Source organism: Eubalaena glacialis, chromosome 4 (assembly GCF_028564815.1).
Source record: "Eubalaena glacialis isolate mEubGla1 chromosome 4, mEubGla1.1.hap2.+ XY, whole genome shotgun sequence".
Lineage (NCBI taxonomy): Eukaryota > Metazoa > Chordata > Mammalia > Artiodactyla > Balaenidae > Eubalaena > Eubalaena glacialis.
In genome coordinates this window covers 60,721,539-60,743,579 of record NC_083719.1, presented here as the reverse complement: position 1 = coordinate 60,743,579, position 22,041 = coordinate 60,721,539, and the positions used below count along the sequence as shown (strand labels likewise).

Below are 22,041 nucleotides of genomic sequence, written 5' to 3'. Positions count from 1 at the left end.
TTCATGTTCGGATTTACAGATGCAAAGTGTTTTACATGCTACAAATGTTTGTTAAAAACAAGTTGTTACAAATCAATAAATAATACTAGCTACAACTATTCTCTACTATAAACAGAATAATAAGCAGAAAATAAATAGACAGATGCAACTACTTTGGTACACACAGACATGCGTTTTCTGTCATAAAACTGATAAGAACACTACCATTTTTATTTCTTTGTAGTATTTTCCCTTGAGATACAAGTTTTTATTGCACATTTCTTTGCACTTGTCTTACCAGTTCAGGTTGGTAGCATATCAAAGAATTACTGGAAACTGGTTTTCTACTGGGGTGGGGGGGAGGGCTTATTTTCTGCTATGTGGTCATTTATATCTTACAAACGAAAAAGAAGCAAGGTACAAAAATTAGTGTGTGTGATATGTGGTCAAGGTTGGGAATACTGACTGGTATGAAAGGTTCTTAACTAGCTGCTCATCAAAATCATATATAACAGCCATTAAAAACTCCCTTAGCTAGCAGCATGGAAATCATTGGCTTGGTTATTCAAAGAGTAGACAAACAGAATTCCTGGATACTGTTTCCATTCGGGTTTTCCAGTTCGTATGGTTCCAGCTGGCGGTATTCAAAAGTCACACGATTTACATGTTTTCCGCTGGAGACCATGCGCACCACCGTGTTGTCACAGCCAATTTTCATCTGGGCTATAATTCATGGAAAAAGTAAAAGTTTCCCAGCGGGTTAGAAACGACCCAGTCAAACCATTTCTGTCCACGAGATCATTTAAACACAGAGAAAGCAAGGGGATGTAGCTTCCTCTCACGTACTCAAACCAAGCATCTGCCATCAGGTGAAACGTGTTTGTTCTTATTCTTATGATGTACAGCTGACCTTGAACGACTTTGGGAGGGTGGGGTGTTAGGGGTGAGGACCCTCCCCACAGGCGAAAATCTGCGTATAATTTATAGTCTGCCCTCCAGATCCACGATTCCTCCAGATCCGAGGTTCCACATTCTCGGGTTCAACCAACCTAGGATCGTGCAGTACTGTAGTATCTACTATTGAAAAAAATCCGCCTATAAGTGGGCCCCCGCAGTTCAAACCACTGTTGTTCAAGGGTCAACTGTATAATTAATTGTAGAATAGTGAAATTAAACTCAGCCTTTCTCCTCATGTGCAAGAACACTGTTAGTCAAACAAAACTGGCTGCAAAGAGGTAAGAAGATATCTCCTTGTGCTTTTTATGTTCTCCTACCTGCAAAGCTTTGGTGGTGAAGGCAGATGAAGGCAAGCATCCGACCTGCTGCACCTTTGCTCTAAGTTGTGTCCTCAGCGGGGGCAGTGCCGCCCTCTAGGGACAGGTTGGAAATTTGCAGAGGCAGTTTTTGGTTATATCTGGGGGGGGCAAGTGGCATTTAGTGGGCAGGGCTGAAGGATGGCGTGTCTTGCGGGCCATTTATGTAGACCAAAAATATCACCTATTTATTATTCTCTGAGCCTCAGTAATAATTCTGTTTTACATATAAACAAAAATATCATTTGCGGGCTTCCCTGGTGGCGCAGTGGTTGAGAATCTGCCTGCCAATGCAGGGGACACGAGTTCGAGCCCTGGTCTGGGAAGATCCCACATGCCACGAAGCAACTAGGCCCGTGAGCCACAGTTACTGAGCCTGAGCGTCTGGAGCCTGTGCTCTGCAACAAGAGAGGCCGCGACAGTGAGAGGCCCGCGCACCGCGATGAAGAGCGGCCCCCACTTGCCGCAACTAGAGAAAGCCCTCGCACAGAAACGAAGACCCAGCACAGCCATAAATAAATAAATAAAATAAAATTTAAAAAAAAAATCATTTGCATGGTTTAGACATACACTAAGTATACTCATTTTTGTTCTATTGTTCACCTGTACTTTTTATCTCTAATTTTTTTCTGTACTTCTTATATGGAATGGCTTTTGATATCCTTACTTCTCTTAAATCCAATCTTATTATTTTTATAAGCATCTGGCAACATTTATGTATCTTCTAGTACAGATGTGCCTGAGCAGTTATATACTGAAACTGTGTGTGTGTTTTTAAGGCATTCTTCAAAAATTTTTTTTCAGCTTTATTGAGGTATAGTTGACAGAAATTGTATATATTTAAGGTGTACAACATGATGGTTTTATATAAATATACATTGTAAAATGATCACCATAATCAAGCTAATCAACATTCATTACCTCACATAGTTACCATTTTTTTTTCTTTTCATTCCCCACTCCCCTCCCTTGTGGCAACCATCTGTTTGTTCTCTGTACCTGTTTCTGTTTTGTGAAACTCAGCATTTTTATTAAAAATTACTTTTATTTTATTTCTTCAGCCTCAATCTGGTTCCTGAGGCAAGATTTATCTGCCCTACAATAATCCTTTCTGCTATTTTAATTTTCTCAGTCTTTTTTTCCCCACGTTGTCTCTATAAGGCCTAAATTCTGAGAAATGTTATTAACCTTTTATAACAGGTACTTCACAAACATGCACCTGGGTTTAAATGAAGTAAAACAGCCAGATAGAGTTATTTAGGTAAAAGTCAATTTGGAGACATAATAAATATAAACCCTATAATTATTTTAATATAAGCACCAGGGAGTCTAGGCTAAGCTTCTGTGAAGAAGTCCAAAGTTAATTTTTAAAATTTTTAAAAATAAATTCATTTATTTTTTATTTATTTTTGGCTGTGTTGGGTCTTCCTTGCAGTGAACGGGCCTCTCATTGTGGTGGCTTCTCTTGTTGTGGAGCACGGCTCCAGGCATGCAGGCTTCAGTAGTTGTGGCACGTGGGCTCAGAAGTTGTGGCTCGCTGGCTCTAGACTGCAGGCTCAGTAGTTGTGGTGCACGAGCTTAGTTGCTCCGCGGCATGTGGGATCTTCCCGGACCAGGGCTCGAACCCGTGTCCCCCGCATTGGCAGGCGGATTCTTAACCACTGAGCCACCAGGGAAGTCCCTAATTTTCTTTAAATTGTTTGCAAGGCCATTCTTTCCTGATCTTACTCTGAACTTTAATCTACATAACGTGCCTTATTTCCTTTAGTTAATGTGCATATCATTTATTATTTGACATAATTCCTAATACAATCCATTGTAAAGGGCAGGATACCTAAGAGTTCTTCATTGTCTGAATGACTTAAGAGGGGCTCATGAAAACATGGTGAATTAAAGAAAAAAGTGAAGTCTAAAATGAACCAGTGAGTCAGATAATTCAAGCCTTCACATTATCTTAAGACTGGTTTCAATTATCTAGATAATACAGGCAAAAGTTGTTTTTTGGCCGTAGTCACACCCTTTGAAATCAAGTCATATAATTCATGCACCAAAATTACTGTGGCTTCAATTATCTAAATTTTAAGGCATGAGTGTGCTTCAGTTCTTAATCTAATCTTTTTACCCAGCTCAAAGGCACCTCCTCACAGGTGCTCTCCATCAGCCTGGAAGGATCCAGTGCCTCTGAGAGCACATACAAAGGGAGAGAAGCCATGATGCACTGGTTTAAACCAGGGCTCAAGTGTAAATTAGCATAAACTAACCCCCAAGCTTTTAACAAAGTGGGTTTTTAGAAATCTTTTCCCTTTACCTGTGTACATTAATTCTATTTCAGAGAGATTTTGTTTATTAAGTTCCCAGCATTAGCTCAGAGAGAGAAAATACTGGTTGGCAGACCTGGCTTTAATTAAAACTGGTAACAGCTGATCAAAAGGCTGTCTGATTTGCAGCTTCATTATTTAGTTGGTTAGTGATGTGTGCTTACAAAAGAGGAAGGGGGCTACGGTAAGGGATGAAAGACTGTTCTTCTGTTTGACTTTTGTCTCTTAAAAGATAATCACCCGTTCCTGCATCAGAAGTACAGATACAGGAGTGACCTTTACAGAAATGTTTTATGTAACTCTCTCCCTCCCGCTTGGATTTCGTTAATTAATTTGGTCACTAGTCAGCAATTCCCACCCCCCTCACCCCACCCGAGCATAATCAAATGGAAAAGCTTCACTGATCTATAACAAAGAAGACCTGATTCTGTTTGGGAGAACCAGGTCTTTTATTACCCGTGACCATTTTTAGATCTCAGAATTTACCTCTGTTTTGCAGTGGTGTTTGAGAGGCTGGTTTTGCTGCTAGAAGTTGGGGACATTCAGCAGTTCTGAGAATTTCTAATAAAGCGTATCACCTTTTAATGTGTCAATATTTACTATGAGTAATACACACACATATACATATGTATGGTAAAGTTATTTAGATATTACTTCATTTTTATACTATGACTAATTGACGATACATCCACTATTTGAACTACGGTTTTCAGTCAGTAAAATCTTTAGTCTCGAGGGGAGGAAAGCAGGGACCTTCAAGAAGGTGGACAGAGCACAGAACCAAAAAGCTTTGTCTTTTTCATAGTTGTACCTAGGGGAAACCTTAAACACACAACCTTGTTACTTCATAAGTTTTTCTCCCAGTGTCAGATATTGTGGTCATGCATTCTTGATACTGTGCCCAGGCTCAAATGCAAAATCCTCACACTTGCTCAATGTGCAAAATCGAAGTTTCTTTGGTGGAACTTGCGCTCCCATGTATAAAAAATTTGAGGCATTTTATTTAAGGAAACAATCTTAATAAGCACATAAATAATAATCAAAGAAATATCTTACCAGGGCCGTGAAAAGGATAGCAGAGATCAGCTAAAGGCATCATCTTGGAAGGGTCCAATCCAGTTCCTCCCAGCAGCTCCACAAAGTCTCCTATTCCCACACAACCTGCTGAGGACTTCTAAGAGAGTAAAGCAGCAGAGGAAGATGTATTTAAACCAATTATGGAAGTCAAACCATTTGACCAATGGCAAGTTGGTGAATTCAGTCAGCTGTAGACATGCTGGCAGTGCCATTTAATTTAACATCCAGGACTCTGGGAAGTAAGACTTTTTAAAGAAAAAAAAATTATAGGAATTGCTTTTCTAAATCGGTTGAGTAATCATTTTTTTTAAAATGTATGTGCATTTAAAAAAAATTTTTTTTATAAGCTCAAGGACTAGAATGATGAAATTGGAATCTGTAAGCTCCATATACAATATACGAAAATTGAATCTGAAAGTGCTTTGCTTTTTAAATCATTTGGACATACACAATGAATTATTTGAATTTCTTAATGCATGCAGTCAGAGTTTTTATAAATAGGGCTTCCACATCAGTTTTTTCTTCAACTTACCTATTTTCCTCTTCTTTATAAAAGACTTTTTCTGCTATTGAGACAATTTTTATCCTTTCTACTGATAAGGAGTTAGACTAGTTAAAAGAATATTAAAAAAAGAAGAGACCCCCTCATTTGGGGCTCTAATTAGCTAGAGTTACCATCAAATTTCTCCTTCCAACTAAAATAAACTCATTTCAAGCTACTCAAAATAAGTATGTAGTCTTAAGACTTTGTGATGCACTGTAACGACCTTTTTCTGCTTCCCTTCATCTTTTCCACACTGTGTCATCCACAGCAATTCCTGTGCTTCACTTTCCCACGCAAACAAAGCAGACCCCCTCTCAGCCCCAAATGTCACAGTTTGGGCCACCCATTTCCCATGATCAGGGCTGGCCTTGTGATCGTGCCACCCGTGCCCACAGAGCTCACACTTTCAAGGCCTAGTGCTTGGCTTAATGCTCTGCTGTCACCATTTTGAAATTCCTAATAATTTTAAAATAAGGCCCCTGTATTTTCATTTTGTACTGTCCCCCCACAAATTATACAGCCAGTTTTGCCTGTGATCCTCTTCTTCATTGAGTCATAGCCATCAAGAGATCTAGCGGAATGTGGCAAGGTGCTTAGAAGCTAACCAGATAGACCATGCTACATAGGGACCAAAATCTAAAACAGAGAATGTAAAACACACACATACATAAAAGCGCACACACGCCAACATTTGGAAGATATTGAAATGCAACTGGAACTAAACCACCAATAGAAAATAATACAACAGCAACTCTTTAACTAATGAAAGGAAGCAGGTGTGGGCATATATATTTAAAGCACTGTGCTGGGTTCTATGCTTAGGTATTTTACACATAATTTCATCAATGATGAAATAGAGGGTTAGTTAGCCCCACTGTGTACAGGGCTCATTTTCTTGTATGAACAGTTGAATAAGCCATTTAGAGGTAAAGGGAAAAAAATGTAATTGCCTTTCCCTTGAGTAGAGGGTGTCCAGGGGGAACATGTCTTAAGACTAAACATTCCACCTGGTTCTATAGGTTCCAAATTTCACAGGAGGAGGTGAAGGGGAAAAGGCAGGCTCAGGAGAGAGAAATGGGAAATAAGAAGTTGGGAAGAAATGGAAGCTAAAATGAAGGGAACAAAACCAGGAAACAAGGAGGTTGGGAGCACGTACTTTTTGGCGTTCAATGACTTTTCTCTCCTCTTTCCAAACCTCTCAGCTGTTCTTATAAACAACAGCAGAAGCTGAGTTGTGTAGGGACCTCTGGGGTTCAGCTCCTCAGCAGTGACCCCCGAGATTTCTTTGTTGAGGTTCTATCTCCCTGGACCAAGTCACTCTCATCTCTTGCCTAGACTATGACAATGGCCTTTTAGGTGCACTGCTGCACCACTCTGGCCCCTACAGCCCATTCATCATCATTCATGGAAGCCAGAATGACCTTTAGGTAATGTCTCCTTCCCATCGTGGACTTTGTCAATTAATTTGGTCATGAGGCCAGCAATTCGCAATCACTCTCACCCCACCTGAGCATAAGCAAATGGATTATGTCACTTTCCTGCCTGAACCCCTTCGGTGGTTTCCCACTGCACTTAGAATAAACTCAAACTCTTTAATATGACCCGCTGGGCTCTCCACCCCCTGGCCCTGCCTGTCTCCCTGATGCTGTATGATACCACTCCCCCTCTACTTTTCCTTCTTTCCATTTCTAGAACTCAGCAAGCCCATTCCTGCCTCTGAGCCTCTGCACTACTGTTGCTCTGTTCCCAGCTCTTCCTGTGGCTGCTGGCTCCTTCTTACCTATCACTGAAATCTCACTTTAAATGTCTCCTTCTCAAAAGATTTCTTTCCTGACCTTCTCATCTCAAGTAGCTGCCTGCCCCTCACTCTACCCCCTTGTCCCCAGCCACCACTCTGCTTCATTTTCTGTAGGGCACTCACCACTATTTGAAATACATTACACTTTTGCCTGTCTCATCCCACTAGAATACAGGTTCCATGTGAGTAGGACCTGTTCTGTTCGTTGCTAATTTCCAGCATCTAGAAGAATTCCTTGCACATGGTAAGCACTCAGAAAATATTTTGTAAAGCAATAGATACCTAGAACACTGCAGACTTCACATTTTTTTAAGTGGTAAGCACCAAGATTACTCCTCATAGCCAAGAATAACTAAAGTGCAGATCTCTCAATCTGTCACACTTGCCATCTTCTATATTAAACATCAAGAATGACATACAAAAAATCTCAAGCCTATAAGGCTAAGCCAAAGACATCCACTTATCTTGGCCTTTATCAAAGGATTATTCTTCCACTAATGTTCAACTTTAAAAAATAGGCACTGACCTATGAATTTAGGGCTTAAAGGAAATTGGATTTACTGCTTTTCTCAGCCCTAGTCCTATTTATTTGGTTTTCACTGAAATCTTTCTGATTAGGAACTATGACTATCTTTGATGCCAGCAAATGCATGAGCTGTCTTAACCTAGGCATATAAGAACATAAAAGGAAATGAGGATGACTCAAAGAAAACAAGCTACCAGTGCAAATAAATGTGGTCAAGCTCAGCATTAATTGTAAAATCCATACAGAAGTTCATGGGGGAAAAAGTTGATGGGGAGTCTCAACTAATGTTTTGTTGCAAAATGTATGGAATTAAATGTAATGCAAAAAAACGCTTCAAAACTTTACCGTATTTTGCAATATAAAAATCCAGTTTTGTATTTTATGCTACGCTTAGCATTCCTTCATAACACAGTCTGTCAATGAGATACTTCCTTCATGTCAAAAGAAAATTCCAATAATCAGAAAAACAGCTGTGTAGATGACTCACACTAGGTTCTGCTAGGAGAGAATTTTTGTAAAAGAGGCAAGTACAAGAGAGTTCAATTGTAATTATATGCCACAACTTTGCCAACTGAAAACATTTCTAACATCACAAGAAAAGTATTCAAGTAGTCAGAAGAGGCACCTGAGTATGCAACTTGCAGCATAACGGAAATAGAAGAGTTTATTAAAGCAGCGAGGGCAGGCTCATGTGAGATCTAACCGCCAAACAGAAGGACATACTACACCAGTTCATCCACGTTTGCCCTGTATAGTTACTTTTGCTCTGATAAAGCTGAGGTCTTAGGAAGTGACTGGGAAGCAAATAAGCAACTCACCTTTAATTGCAGACCATTTAAGTGTCCCAGGGTGAGATCAGATATTTTGATCACCACAGGATAAATTATGGAGAAGCTGCAGTTGCGATGCTTATGTGGCACAACCAGAGTAAACCTTCCATTTGGGGTCTGGGAGATGACATTGCAGGCTTTGTAGAAAAACAAAATCACATTTTCACTGCTTGGTATGCTGGACTTTTATAGAAATTTATCTCGTCCTTATTCTAAGCTCCTATTCATGGTCTAGGGGCTTGTGGCCCAGAAGAGAGTACTTATCACAAAGGCGATTTGGAGAAAGGAAGGAGTTGGGGAATAAAAAGCACCAGTGATGTATGGACATTGTCAGGAGGCCCTGGCTGCAAGGGGACTTCTAATCGCAATCTCAGGGGGTCACCTTGTTTATAACACTCACAAGACATAAATTAATAACCAACCAAACAATACTAGCTGGTAGAAGTTCTAGGAACACTTCATTAACTAGGGTCCAAGTTCAAGCTGGGAGTCTGGAAGAATCAAGGCTTAAAGGTAAGGCCAGAACTCAAACCCTGTCTGTCTGAAACCTTTATTAACTGAACTTGGAGCTATATGTTACTTTTGAGATAATAAAGTGAAGAAACATTAAACTAGTTACAAAATAGGCTGAGAAAAATACAAAGCAGGCTTATGTCTGATAAATATTTCCTGGGTGTTAAGTGATAAGTTGACTAATAGGTAAATTTCAAATGTTTATTTACTCCCAAGACTTTCTGAAATTTTGTTTTGTATCTCAAGACTAGACTTACAATAAATTCATTCTTCTAGCTATGAAACTAGAAGCATCAGTTTGTACTTTTTTTGGCCAGTTATGGGACAAAAGTTTCTGATTGATCAGACTATGTCAGAACGACCTTTTGCTTCCTCCTTATATTTTTAATTACACTTAATTTCAAAAAGAACTGAAATTCCTTGATGATTCTAGAAGGTTTCTGATTTCTAACCAAACAGGATATAGGAGAAACAGTTCATGTTGTCCTCTAGTGTTATTCTGCTCCAGTCCTCAGAAACAGCCTTTTTGGGGGGCTTCTTTCAAAAAATTTTTTTGTTTTTTAAAAACAAAATTTGGGAGATCAGTCAGTACATTATTTTTTGGCAGATTAGGTAGGCCCCATTCTTCAACCACATGAAGTGTTAATATTAATACTATTGTATGCAACCAAAAATGAATATGTTTTCCTGATTTTTTATAAACATCTTCCTCTTAATGGGGAAGAAATAATAAACAGATGAATGAACTCATTCTGATTAAGATAATGTGTTTTAGGCCTGGGCTATTCAGCTTTATAGCATCTATTTGTGTATCCACCGGAAATGAACTAAATTAGAGCAATGGGTTCAGACTCAGAAGGCAATGTTGAGGTCCTCTTGTCCAGCCCTCTGCTCAGGGCATGAAATCTGTCTACACATCCTAGATATGTAGTCTTTCAGCCTTCACCTAAATATCTGTAAGACTGCAACTTCATATCTGATCCCTCAAGCTTATCCAGATCAATGGAATGACTTGGAGGGATTAAAGTTTGTCACTGAATACACTGTAGTAGCTCAGGAGATCAGAATAAGACTGGAGAAAAAATAGAATTCTAGTCACCATAAACTAGTATCTTACCTAGCCTGGTAAATAAATTAAAAACTGATTTGATTTTCATAATAATGAATTGGAAATATCCTTTAGGTCATTTCTAATTACAAAAGAATTTCCATTCAAATCCTTCCTCACTTCAAATTTCTTAAGTCTGTGCAATGATGCTACCTTTGAAAAGCAGAACTGACACTCTCTCCCCCCAAGTCCTGCCTTCCAACTAAGAAGACATGAAGTCCACTTACGAAAGAGGTTAGGATCTGTCTTTATGGTTAATGTGAACCCATTTCCTGGTTCATGGACCCGGAAGAAGATCATGGCCACGTTCTGGGAGGATCTGACGCTCCTTCTGCTAAGACCACTCTCACAGAAATCTATGTACCGCTCAGTCATGGGGAGAGGGTGATCCTGGGAACTGGGGAACTTCTCCCCCTTGAGAATCCAACCATCAAATACCTTCCAACAAAAAATACAGACAAAGATGATCACTTTCATCAACTCCTGAAGTCATAGGTGTGTTGAAAAGGGGGGAAAGGTTATCCAGCCATGGGCCTTCGGTCATAAGTGAGGAATAGACAGCCTACACCCCCCCTGCACACGTGCTTTCTATTTGTATATATTTTGACTGTGAGGGTTGTTTGCAAGTCACATTATTAATTAATTATTGCTTTTTTCCCCTTTATAAACTCTAACATTTCCAAAGCAAATAAACTTTCTTATACTTTATCATTTCAGCCACCTTGGTAAATGAAACTACAGACGATATACATTTTTGTGTTGGTCATATTTTCCACACATCCTACCTTCAGAAGAATTCCACAGGAACATAATTTGGGTTTCAGTTTTTCTCTTTCCTCATTAAAATATGAACAAAATTTCTCAAAAATAGCAAGAGGAAAAACTGGAGCAGCAACTTTACCTACCTGCCGATGGTTATACACATCCATTTTCCTCATTTTTTTACTCTTATCACATATTAAAATATCAAGAACTACTTTAACACTTAGACGATAATGGCTGGTATGCAAGTTAGGAATTTTTTCCTTCACTTGTTGAAGTTTGTAGTTGGCTGGACAAACGGTCAGAGTCTATTGACTTTACTCTTAAAATCACCACAGGTCTCCAATTTAATGAGTCCAACCTAGTTCACGTTAGTAAAATTACCAGCTACAAATTATTTCACCAGATCAGTCCTCTTCTATTGCGTTTGACAGGTTCCAAATAATTCCACTTTGGGATTTTAATCATGTTCATTTTAACTGGACCGGAGAAGTCCAGCAGCCATCCCAAGCTGACCCGTTAGACTCATGGAGAACTGGGAGTGGGGATGTTATGAGGCTGGGGGACTTACCGCGCCTCCCACCTGCCTCAGACTAGATTCCTTCTCAGCAACCTTCCCCGCAGCCAGTGCCCTTCTGCTCCAAAATCAGGTCACCCAGGCATTGAAGACAGCCTCTGGGAGCCTGAAACAGCTCCACAGAGAAAGGGACCAGCAGGAGCAAGGCGGGCTCAGATCTCAGACATGTGAGGTCGCCTTCTAATCAGGACCGCGGGTTCGGTGGACCCGAGGGCTCGTACTAGTTGGTTTGCACCCCTTTTCATCTGCTCCAGATTGCAACACAGTGGTTCGCGCCACGAGTTCTAGTCTTTGGAAGCGCCCGGGACCGAGAGCGCACAGGGATGAATTTAAACCACTGCAAGACCAAGGCACTCGCCCTTCGGGGAGTGGGGCGAGGTTCGCGCTGCGCGGGGGTCCCGGACTGCGCCTCTCCCACTCCTGCACCAGCGGAGCATCTAATTACGAGCGGCGCCGGCTCTCCACGCTAGGGCGCAGCGTCCTGGCCATGACCCCTCCCTTGCCCCGCGTCTGGGGCTGCGCCTGGCGGGGGCGCCTCACCTTCAGGAAGTCCCCGCTCTCACAGTCGATGGAGACCAGTTCGTAGTGGATGGTGATAAACTCCTCGGGCTCTGCGATGAAGAAGGCGGCGCAGTGCAGCTGCGGCCGGTCGGCGGTGAAGGTGAACTGGCCCTGGAGGCTCAGCATGTCCAGGCACCCTGGGGGGGGGGGGAGGGCAGCGGGGTTGGGGGTCCCGGGTTGCAGCCACTGGGGCGGCACCCGGGGCAGCCCCTCTCCGCTCGCGCCCCGACTCCCAGCCTCGGCTGCGCCCCGCTCCCGCGCTCCGGGTGCGTCACCCCATCTCGCCCCAGTGCGCCTCCTCGGACTGACCCTTAGCGATGGGAACTGCGTCCCCCGCGGTCCTCAACAATCCCCACCTCCCCACTGCCCGCGGACGGACGCCAGCCAGCCAGGCAGCCCCGACTCACGCATAGCGCGGCGGTACAGCTGCTCCCCTGGCAGCTCCCGCTTCAGGTTGGCGCTGAAGAGTAGGAAGGGGTCGTGGTCCACAGCTTCCCGCAGCTGGCCAGGAAAATAAGTCAGTCCGCAAAAGTTCAAGGAGGGGGAAAGGGGACCAGAAGCAAGGCACCCTCCCTGCCCCGCGGCAAAGAGAATAAAGTGACCGGGTCAATGTCTCCTGGGTCCAGAGAAGACGGGAAGGTTTAGACCTTTCCCATTCTACCAGGGTATGCCCAGGGACCAGAGGGAAGGAGGAAGAGGCAGGGAGGAAGACCCAGGGGAAACCAGAGGAGAGAGGGGGCACAGTAAATGCGGAAGAAAGAGCTAACCAAAACATGTCTGAGAGCAGAGGCAGCCTGCCCACCCCCAAGGCTGGGCACTCACCACAGGAAGGTGTGATGGGTCACCCGGGTAATCGCTCACCTCCAGGTACCGGCTCTCCCCTCTTAGAGCCATCAGGCAGATCAGAATGAAGTGACACTGAAGTTTGAAAGTGGGAGCCATGCCGGCCTTGCCTCTGCAGCTGGTGCTTTCTGCTCCGCAGGTCTGGGCTTTGCTTCCCACACGCTCCCCCAGGCTGAGAGCTAGAAGCTGGTAGGGTCCCTTTGCTGGGTCTCTTTTATAGAGCAGTGAGGAGGGGAGGCTCTCTGCCCCTTAACTGATCTGAGCTCAGTAACCATGGGTTACTCTGTCTCAGTGACAAAGTGCTTGGTGATGACGAGGGTCCAGCTCTCAGCCGCAAACTTTCTGAGTGGTCCAGCGTTATTCACCGAGAATGATTTCAGACACTTACAACTTAGTGAATTAAAGTGTGGGAGAAAGAATGAAGCAAGGATGGAGAATAAGGGATGGCATTTTACTTGGCCTGCCACATGCTGAATTATCCTCTCCCATGGACATGCAGGGAATTTTTGGTTTTGCAAAGCCAAGTGACAGTGTTACACACAGGCGTAAAATACCCAAACACACACAACCTTATCATACAGACTTATCACATAACCTTAAATGGAATCATGTTGGAAATTGTCAGAGAATATAGTATTCATGCAATAGCTCATGCCTCTCAGGAAGAAACTTGAGGCATTTTCAGCTCCAAAGAGAAGCTGATTTCGTAGAATATTGCAATCATGTAATTCAAGCCTTCTTTCTGTCCCTCGGTCTTTGCTTTATCCTGGTCCAGTTTCTTGTAAGCTTTTCCTTAATAGAAAGCTAACTCTGGAGTCCATGGACTCCTGGATTTCAGCCGAGCTCTGTCACATAGCCTGAATGTATATAAGATGGACACACTCCTGGGCCAGCTAACCGTGGCCATGACCTTAACATCCATCTGAACCACTGAGAGATGGAGTCATTCCATTTCACGCCTTCGAATACCTGGATTACTTTCATACCCTGGTAGAAGGACCCGCTGAGAAGCTTTATTAAAACGGCTCATCAGCGAATTTACAGGGCTAAACAAATGACTTAGAGATGCAGGAATAAGTTAACCTTATCTTTGCTGATTAGATGAGAAGAGAATTGCTTCTCCTATATGTCCAAAACTGTGGGAAATACGAAGATCTCCACTTTCAGTTTTCCCACCCCTCTCCAATCTCTGTGCTGAGCAAGGCCACTACAAATCCTAAAAAAATCATGTTTTTACTTCTGCCTGACAGAAAACATGGTTACTACCCATAGCTTTCTTTGCTATTAAAATTATTCCAAATAATAAGACCATCATATAGGGTTTTGACTCAAGGAAATAGTTCTATATTTAGTGTGTAAATACTCAGAATGAAGCAGCCATTTGTCTAGTGGTGTCAGAACTTGATATTTTCATATTTAAGACAATTCTGAGCTCTGAAGGAGCTGCCTCTTAATTGTTTAACCTGGAGGCCTTCCTACCATAGTCCAACTTTGTAAACAGTCCTCAGACCACAGACAGCATGAGAGGAGAGGGCACCCAAACGTCATAAACACTGGCCACTATGTCCTTCTCCCCATCCTGGGACTCTTTAGATGTCTGAATTTTAGAGAGGGTATAAAGAAACCTGAGAGGAATAAAAAAAAGAGAAAAACAAATGGCTTAACCTCAACTGCACACATGCCAGGCCTGTCTCCAGAAAGAGCTGGGATAAATGAGGGGAAACACGATGACAGAGGGGTAACATCCTATTTTATGAAACAATCCACAAACTATGGTAGAAAAAGAATTTCATTTCTACCAAGTCCTAGGTGGGGATATTCATGTGTTATTTTCACCAGTTTGGCAAATATCTACTAAGTCAGTGGAAACTGTGTTTTGTTTTGTTTAAATAAGAGTAACTAAAGGATGAAAATTAGAACCTATAGGGGAATAACAAGAAGATGGAGTTGGAGGACAAAGAGAAGAAGGTAGCCATTCTCTGTGAGCAGAAGTATTAAAAATGGGTGAGAGCAATGGAAGAGCCATTTGGATTAGACAGAAGAAAAAGTTTCTGGACGGTAACTAGGTCTCTGTCTGAAGAAAAATTATTTTCATGGACCAATTTAGTCATTCAAACAATTAGCTTAATATTTGTTTAACCAAATTGATTATTTTGAAATACGTTCTGAGTTAACTCAGAGTCCCCAAGCATGCTGGTTGGAAATTATTCATATGTTCACCTCCATTCTCTGCACACATTTTAGTTTTTCTCCATGTTTTTCTAGACAGCCTCTCCCATGATGATGTTAATACAATCCCTGATCAGTATATTTTAGATCTCAAATTATTGTTAGGAAGGGTTAAGACATCCTTTTCATTAGGTAAGACATTTTTCCTTTCACAAAGCCCCAGAGCAAATTGTCACTGTGTTAAGCCTGAAGGTCAAGGTGACCACATGATACAGAGCCATATTCAATCCATGAACATGGCAGGGGTGGGATTTTAAAATTGTGCTGAGACTGAAGAGGTGCACATAGCCAACTTCTAAGCAGCATAAAGAGGGACTTTGTTGTCACCCACAGGGCCTATGACGTGATTATGAGAGCCAAGTGCAAGTCTGTGGAGTCTGCCAAGGCTTACACACTGCGGTGTCTGAAGCAGAAAGGGGACAGTGTAATCCCAAATCTCTTTCTACTCTAGGGTCGGTCTTAAGATTCCCTTAAGTATTCCCTACATATAATAGTACACTTTTTCTTTTGTTAATCACTTGAACAGAAAACATTAGCAACACCTGCTCTAGAAGATCTTCCTTTTCCCTTTCCCGAGTGGTATGTTGAAATGTTGGAAATGGGACATATGATTGAGTTCTTTAAGAAATAAAGATGACTGAATATAGCCCATTGTAGTTAACCACCACCAACAAAAACTAGTTTTTAGTAAAGGGTCATATAACCCACCACAATGGCACTAAAAAAAACTAAAAAAAAAAAAAAACTAGTTTTCCGTTTCTTTCAAGATGACTTGCTGTTTGAATGAATTTGACTATTTTTTTAACATAGCTTTTTTTTTTTTTTTTGGTTGATTTAAAGTTTTAATTTCCTTCTTCTGTGGGGGAGAGTCATCATTTGGATTAATTTAGATAACCCACGGTATCTGGTAAAAGAGGGAGTTAGCCTAGGAGAGAAATTCTTACCGATCTTTTTCTTTGCAGTGCTGCTGATTTATTTCAGGATGTTCTGCCATATTTTCTTCAGTCCGAAATGAGGTTAATAACACCTGCAGAAAGGCTCCCTAAGCTCAACAGAATTTTGTAGTAACGTGAAATCCTAACACTGGAAATCAGATTAATAAAATATCTTTACTCCCAACTGTCCATGGAACAAATGGTTACTCACAAGCTCCCTGGGTAACTAGTTAAGGACAGCATCAATACAACTCATTGGGGCTTCCCTGGTGGCGCAGTGGTTGAGAATCTGCCTGCCAATGCAGGGGACACGGGTTCGAGCCCTGGTCTGGGAAGATCCCACATGCCGCGGAGCAACTAGGCCCGTGAGCCACAACTACTGAGCCTGCGCATCTGGAGCCTGTGCTCCGCAATTAGAGAGGCTGCGATAGTGAGAGGCCCGCGCACCGCGATGAAGAGTGGCCCCCGCTTGCCGCAACTAGAGAAAGCCCTCGCACAGAAACGAAGACCCAACACAGCCAAAAATAAATAAAATAAATAAATTAAAAAAAAAATACAACTCATCTTTCTAGATGTTCACAACCTTAAGGACTTTTCTTTCAGTAAAATATTCCTGAAGATGATTTCTGTAGTATGTCCTAATCAGGTATGCCTCCCAAAACCCTTTTTATTTTTATTTATTTTTATTTTTTTAACATCTTTATTGGAGTATAATTGCTTTACAATGGTGTGTTAGTTTCTGCTGTATAACAAAGTGAATCAGCTATACCTATACATATATCCCCATATCTCCTCCCTCTTGCATCTTCCTCCCACCCTCCCTATCCCATCCCTCTAGGTGGTCACAAAGCACCGAGCTCATCTCCCTGTGCTATGCGGTTGCTTCGCACTAGCTATCTAGTTTACATTTGGTAGTGTATATATGTCCACGCCACTCTCTCACTTCGTCCCAGCTTACCCTTCCCCCTCCCAGTGTCCTTAAGTCCATTCTCTTAACGTAGTTATTTTTAATACATAAGTTTTCTTTTTCTGATGTGTTTGAGATCAGGAAGGAAGAAACTAGTTCCTTGGGGGAACTAGCATAACTTGGCCTTTGAATGAAACTCTCACATGTCAGTGACTTTCAACTCAAATCCATTATCTCCCTTTGATGTGGTTAAGACGACCAGCAGTCAATAGAGGTTAGGACTTTTGGAGGTTGCAAGTGACTGATAGCGAACTGGAACTGAAGGGGAAGTTATTATCACGATGGCTTGCAGAATGCTTGAGCAGAAAACAGGAGTCAGGAGCTATTTCCTAGTCTCTCTGTCTCAGTCTGCCTTCTCCCAACATCTGTAGCTTCTGTGGTGGTAAACCAGCCACCAGTAATGACTTAGCTTTACAAGTTACCCTTAGACAAATAAAAATACTCTGATCCAATGTACTCATAATCCCCAGTCTACAAACTTAGTGGGAAAAGGCTCAGAGGCCAGAGGATAGGATCCGGTCATTACATGACTGTTCTCATGACAGCCATATGAATGGAGAAGGGAGAAGCTGTTTCCAGAAAAAAAAGGAATGCTGGATTCACAAAATAATAGGTGTCTTCAAAATAGAGAAACAAAATAAAAACAAAAACCCTGGTTCAATGACTTCTTTGATCATAAGTTTTCTCACCTGTAAAATGGTGATCTACACTGGGAATTATTATAGGCATACCTCATTTAATTGCACTTCACTTTATTGCACTTCACAGATATTGCATTTTTTACAAATCAAAGGTTTGTGACAACCCTGCATTGTCAGACAATTATGAGCCTTTTTCAGCAAGAAAGTTTTTTGTTTTTTGTTTTTTTTGGCTGTGTTGGGTCTTTGTTGCTGCACGCTGGCTTTCTCTAGTTGTGGGAGCGGGGGCTACTCTTCATTGTGGTGCGCGGGTTTCTCATTGAGGTGGCTTCTCTTGTTGCGGAGCATGGGCTCTAGGCACGCAGGCTTCAGTAGTTGTGGCACGCGGGTTCAGTAGTTGTGGCGCACGGGTTAGTTGCTCCGCAGCATGTGGGATCTTCCACGACCAGGGCTCAAACCCCTGTCCCCTGCATTGGCAGGCGGATTCTTAACCACTGCGCCACCAGGGGAGCCCAAGAAGGTATTTTCTAACTAAGGTCTGTACATTTTTTTTAGACATAGTGCTACTGCACAGTTAATAAACTACAGTATAGTATAAACATAACTTTTATATGCACTGGGAAACCAAAAAATTTGTATGACTCAATTTACTGCAATATTCACTTTATTGCAGTGGTCTGGAACTGAACCCCAATATCTTCGAGGTATGCCTGTATAGGAATTAAATATTATAATATATGCCCTTCAGAAAGGATAACCTTAAGTGTAGATATTATTAAATTATACCAATGATATTATATGTCTTTATCACTAGGGCTTTCCTTCTAATGATAATTTTATAAGAGTGCATGTGTAGGATATGTTTTTTATATTATTATTACATTAGAATGAATGACTTCATATTAGAACATTAACAGACTTTAAAAGCCATAGTTAGACAAAGAGAGAAATAAGTTGAAATATACTACAGAACTGCATTTCAAAAACTAGCTAGGAATGGGCCCCATTAAAGATGGTGCATTATACTGGATAGTGGCTTAGCTGCAACAGAGAGAAAAATTGAAATGCAGAGAATAAAGAAATTGAGAAGATTGAGGAAAGGGGAAGGTTGAAGTTATAAAGCAGAAACAGAAGATAAGATAATTAGGAACTACCCAAAGAGAATAATATTTGATTCCATATCAGGGATTATTGAATGACGTCCTCTGTTAAGCCTTAGGGATACTGGGAATAAGAAAGCAATGATTTGGCAAGACTTCCAAACAAACAGTGATGATGGGAGGAAAGAAGAGAGATTAAATGATGTGCCCAGATTATCACAATGGGTCAGAAATAAAGTCTAGGCTAAAAAGATCTCTCTCTATCCAGCCAGGTAATCAATCCTGCTTCAAAGACAGCAACCCTGGACATTCACCCCCAAAATTATATTTTAGTTTTTAAAATTACTAGCAGCAGAAAGTGAGATGGCACAGGCCAAAGCAAGATGCTGGCAGATCAATAACTGTGAAGGAGATTGGGGGTTGCTCATGTTTGTGCAACGGCATCCTTGACTTTGGAGTGACATTGTTATCTCAGCTCCCTTCGGGCTTACTCTAAAATATGCCATGACTAACATCTAGCCAGTAGATCATAATGAAATGCCATTTAGTAATCCCTCACTGCCTGCATCAAAGGGAAAAGTACAGCCGGGTCCAGAACTGGTGTGTTTGTCATTAGGTAGTGGTGACGCGCATGGGCACGTAACATCAGCCTCTTCTCTGATGGAAGACAAAGGAAGTGTAAAGAGGCTCATTTCTTAGTGCCTTAGAATAGATCTAAAGGCGAAAAGTCTGCCAGTTACGTGGAGTGACACCAGAGGTTCTAAATAAGGAAAGCAATAGAGAAAAATTCAAGCAAGCAACGCAGTGGTGAGCTATCTGCGGTGCCTTCTTAGCTGACTTTTATCGGACCCCTGGCAGCGGCCAGCCTGCTCCTCCCCTCTGCCAACCTTTCCTTCCTCCCTCCTCCCTCCCTCTCTCCCTTCTTTTCCTCCCTCCCCTGCGTCCTTCCTTCCACACACTCTGAGCAACAGATTTAGCTGCTCTAGACTCATAACGTTTTATATATATGCCTGAAAGCCCTTACCATATTTTGTCATGACTTTTAGTATGTCTGTCTTCAACCCTAAAGATAGGCTCCTGAAAATCTGCTTCTGCATCTCATCCATCTCTATCCTCAGCAAGAGCACACACACACCCACACCTGGCACTCCTGGCACTCCTGGCACTCTTGGCTGGTACCTAAAAGCAAATGGCAAAAGGGGCTTCTGCTCTTCCCATTTAGTTACAAATTAAAGAACTGTCACCACTCAAATGTTAGCTGTCAACATCCAACGATGTGACATCAGCCAGGTAATGTGAAACCTGAGAGAGGGAAGGGAGGAAGGGCTGAAGCAGTTCCTGGAGTCGGCTCTGAAGACCACGGCCAGCTGTGTGGAGTGGCAATGAGAAAGGTGGGGAGGAGTAAGGGGACAGGGCCGGGACTCAGGCAGGGCAATTAGGGCACTCTGGGGCACAAAAACTCATCATCATGATAAATAGTATGATGCAGTAAAACTTAAAAGGAAAACTGATGCCAAAAAAAAACCCCAGGATGAACAAAATATCGAAGTCTTAGATAAAGACACCAGTGGTCTTAGTGATTCTTCGTTTTGCTTCAGGCTCAGCACAGCACTGTGAAGCTCCACATAAGCAACACCCTGTGGGAGTAATCAAGGATTTCAGGGGTTTTATGACGGTTTCCATGTGCAGTAGCTATAGGGTGGAAACAAAACTGCTCTGGATTAGGTATCCCAAGCCCTAATATTGGATTATAATAATAATATAATATATATAAATATATAATATATAATAATATAATATTAGATTATAACTTAGTATATAAAATAAAGTTCCCTGCCTCAGATCACTGACTGGGAACTTGGGCAAGTCATCACCACATCTCTAAGAGGGAGATGGGTGTAACTGTCAATGTCAGAGCAGGAAACAGATGGTGGCTCACAAGGGGGTAATTTGTGGAGCGTTTAATACAAGGACGGTACAAAGGTGTGGTCAGCGTGCAGGGAAATCACCAGGGTGCAGTGTCCCAGGACTAATAGCAGGGAGGAGCTGTCACCCAGCTTCCTGGGCCACAGGACTGGGAGAGGATATGGCCCGAACTTAGTGACATGCTTCTAATAAATTGGCAAAGTGACCATGAAATTTCTGAGGCTAAATTAGAAAAAGGCAACATGCCTTCAGCATGTGTTCTCTCCCTCTCCTGGGGTAGCCCTGAGCTACCATGTAAGAAGTCCAGCTCCCATGAAGCTGCCATGCTGGAGTGACCATGTGGAGAAACCACACAGAGATAGAGGGAGACACCTGGGAGCCCCAGCTGTTTTAGTCCGCAGACGTTTTGATCATCCCAGCCCAGGTCCCGGACATGTGGCTGAAGAAGCCCTCGAGGCAACCCCAGTTCTCAACCACCATTTGACTGCAAATCAGGAGAGACTCCAAGCCAGAACCACCCCATTGAGTATTTCCCAAATACCCAACACACAGGAACCATGAGAGATAATAAATGACTGTTGTTTTCAGTCACTAAGTTTGGGAGTGATGTGTTATACAGGAAAAATAACCAATACCAGCCTGTCTTAGTTTGTTCTGGCTGCTATAATAGAATACCACAGACTGGGTGACTTATAAACAGCAGAAATGTATTTCTCATGGTTCTGGAGGCTGGAAGTCCAAGGTCAAGTTGCTGGCAGATTCAGTGTCTGGTGGGGACCTACTTCCTGGTTCATAGACAGCTGTCTTCTTCCTCTGTCATCACATGGTGGAAGAGGCAAGGGAGTTCTCTGCAGTCTCTTTTGTAAGGGCACTAATCCCACTTATGAGGGTTCCATCCTCATGACCTAATTACCTCCCAAAGCCCCCATCTTCAAATACCATCACATTAGGGATTAGGTTTCAACATATGAATTTTGGAGGGACACTAACATTCAGTCTATAGCAAGGCCCTTTCCATTTATAATCTATCAATACATTTTTGAGGCCTTGACTTGGGATCCCCAAGTGTCCCAGCTCTGTGACAGCCTTTGTCTTTGATTCAGCCCTTGAGCTGAATCACTATCTTCAAGGCATGCCCTTGTGCCCAGACAGCTACTTCTAGACTGAGTCAACATCTGTAAGACCAAGCTGGCTGGTGCCAAGCTCAGCTTGTGGGGCTCAGTTAGTGGCTGGACAGTAGATGATAATCAGCCTTGGAGAGACTGAACCCTGTGCCTCAGCCCTGAAACCAGCTTGCTCTTATCAGCTGGCTGTTGGAATTATGTATGAAAGATCAATAAACACTGCTCCCTCTAAAATGCTGACATTTTCCATTTTTAATCATTACTAATGTGCAAAGAGAACAAGATTCCTCTAAGGCATTTAAACGGAAGGAGGCCATCTAATATTGAAGAAATCAGTTTTTGCCAATATAATAATTATACTGTAGGTCCCATT

General features: G+C 42.2%; 1 protein-coding gene across 1 annotated transcript; it reads right to left on the bottom strand.

Moving 5' to 3' along the window:
- Window positions 1-510: 510 nt before the first annotated feature.
- Window positions 511-12,957, bottom strand: CRHBP (corticotropin releasing hormone binding protein). The gene is made up of 7 exons (XM_061187925.1): window positions 12,729-12,957; window positions 12,314-12,407; window positions 11,886-12,043; window positions 10,234-10,444; window positions 8,374-8,522; window positions 4,667-4,784; window positions 511-702 (listed from the first exon to the last, which is right to left on the bottom strand). Exons 1-7 carry the CDS (start codon window positions 12,846-12,848, stop codon window positions 545-547), a joined length of 1,008 nt encoding a protein of 335 aa, XP_061043908.1. The 5' UTR covers window positions 12,849-12,957; the 3' UTR covers window positions 511-544.
- Between the last annotated feature and the right edge of the window lie 9,084 nt (window positions 12,958-22,041).

What these genes read in the sequence shown, in the direction of transcription:
- CRHBP (XM_061187925.1), bottom strand. Translation starts at nt 12,848, where the DNA reads ATGGCTCCCACTTTCAAACTTCAGTGTCACTTCATTCTGATCTGCCTG. An exon ending in ACCCATCACACCTTCCTGTG is followed by an intron (nt 12,408 to 12,728) that starts GTGAGTGCCCAG and finishes TTTCCTGGCCAG; the next exon opens with CTGCGGGAAGCTGTGGACCA. An exon ending in GCTGTACCGCCGCGCTATGC is followed by an intron (nt 12,044 to 12,313) that starts GTGAGTCGGGGC and finishes CCCCCCCCCCAG; the next exon opens with GGTGCCTGGACATGCTGAGC.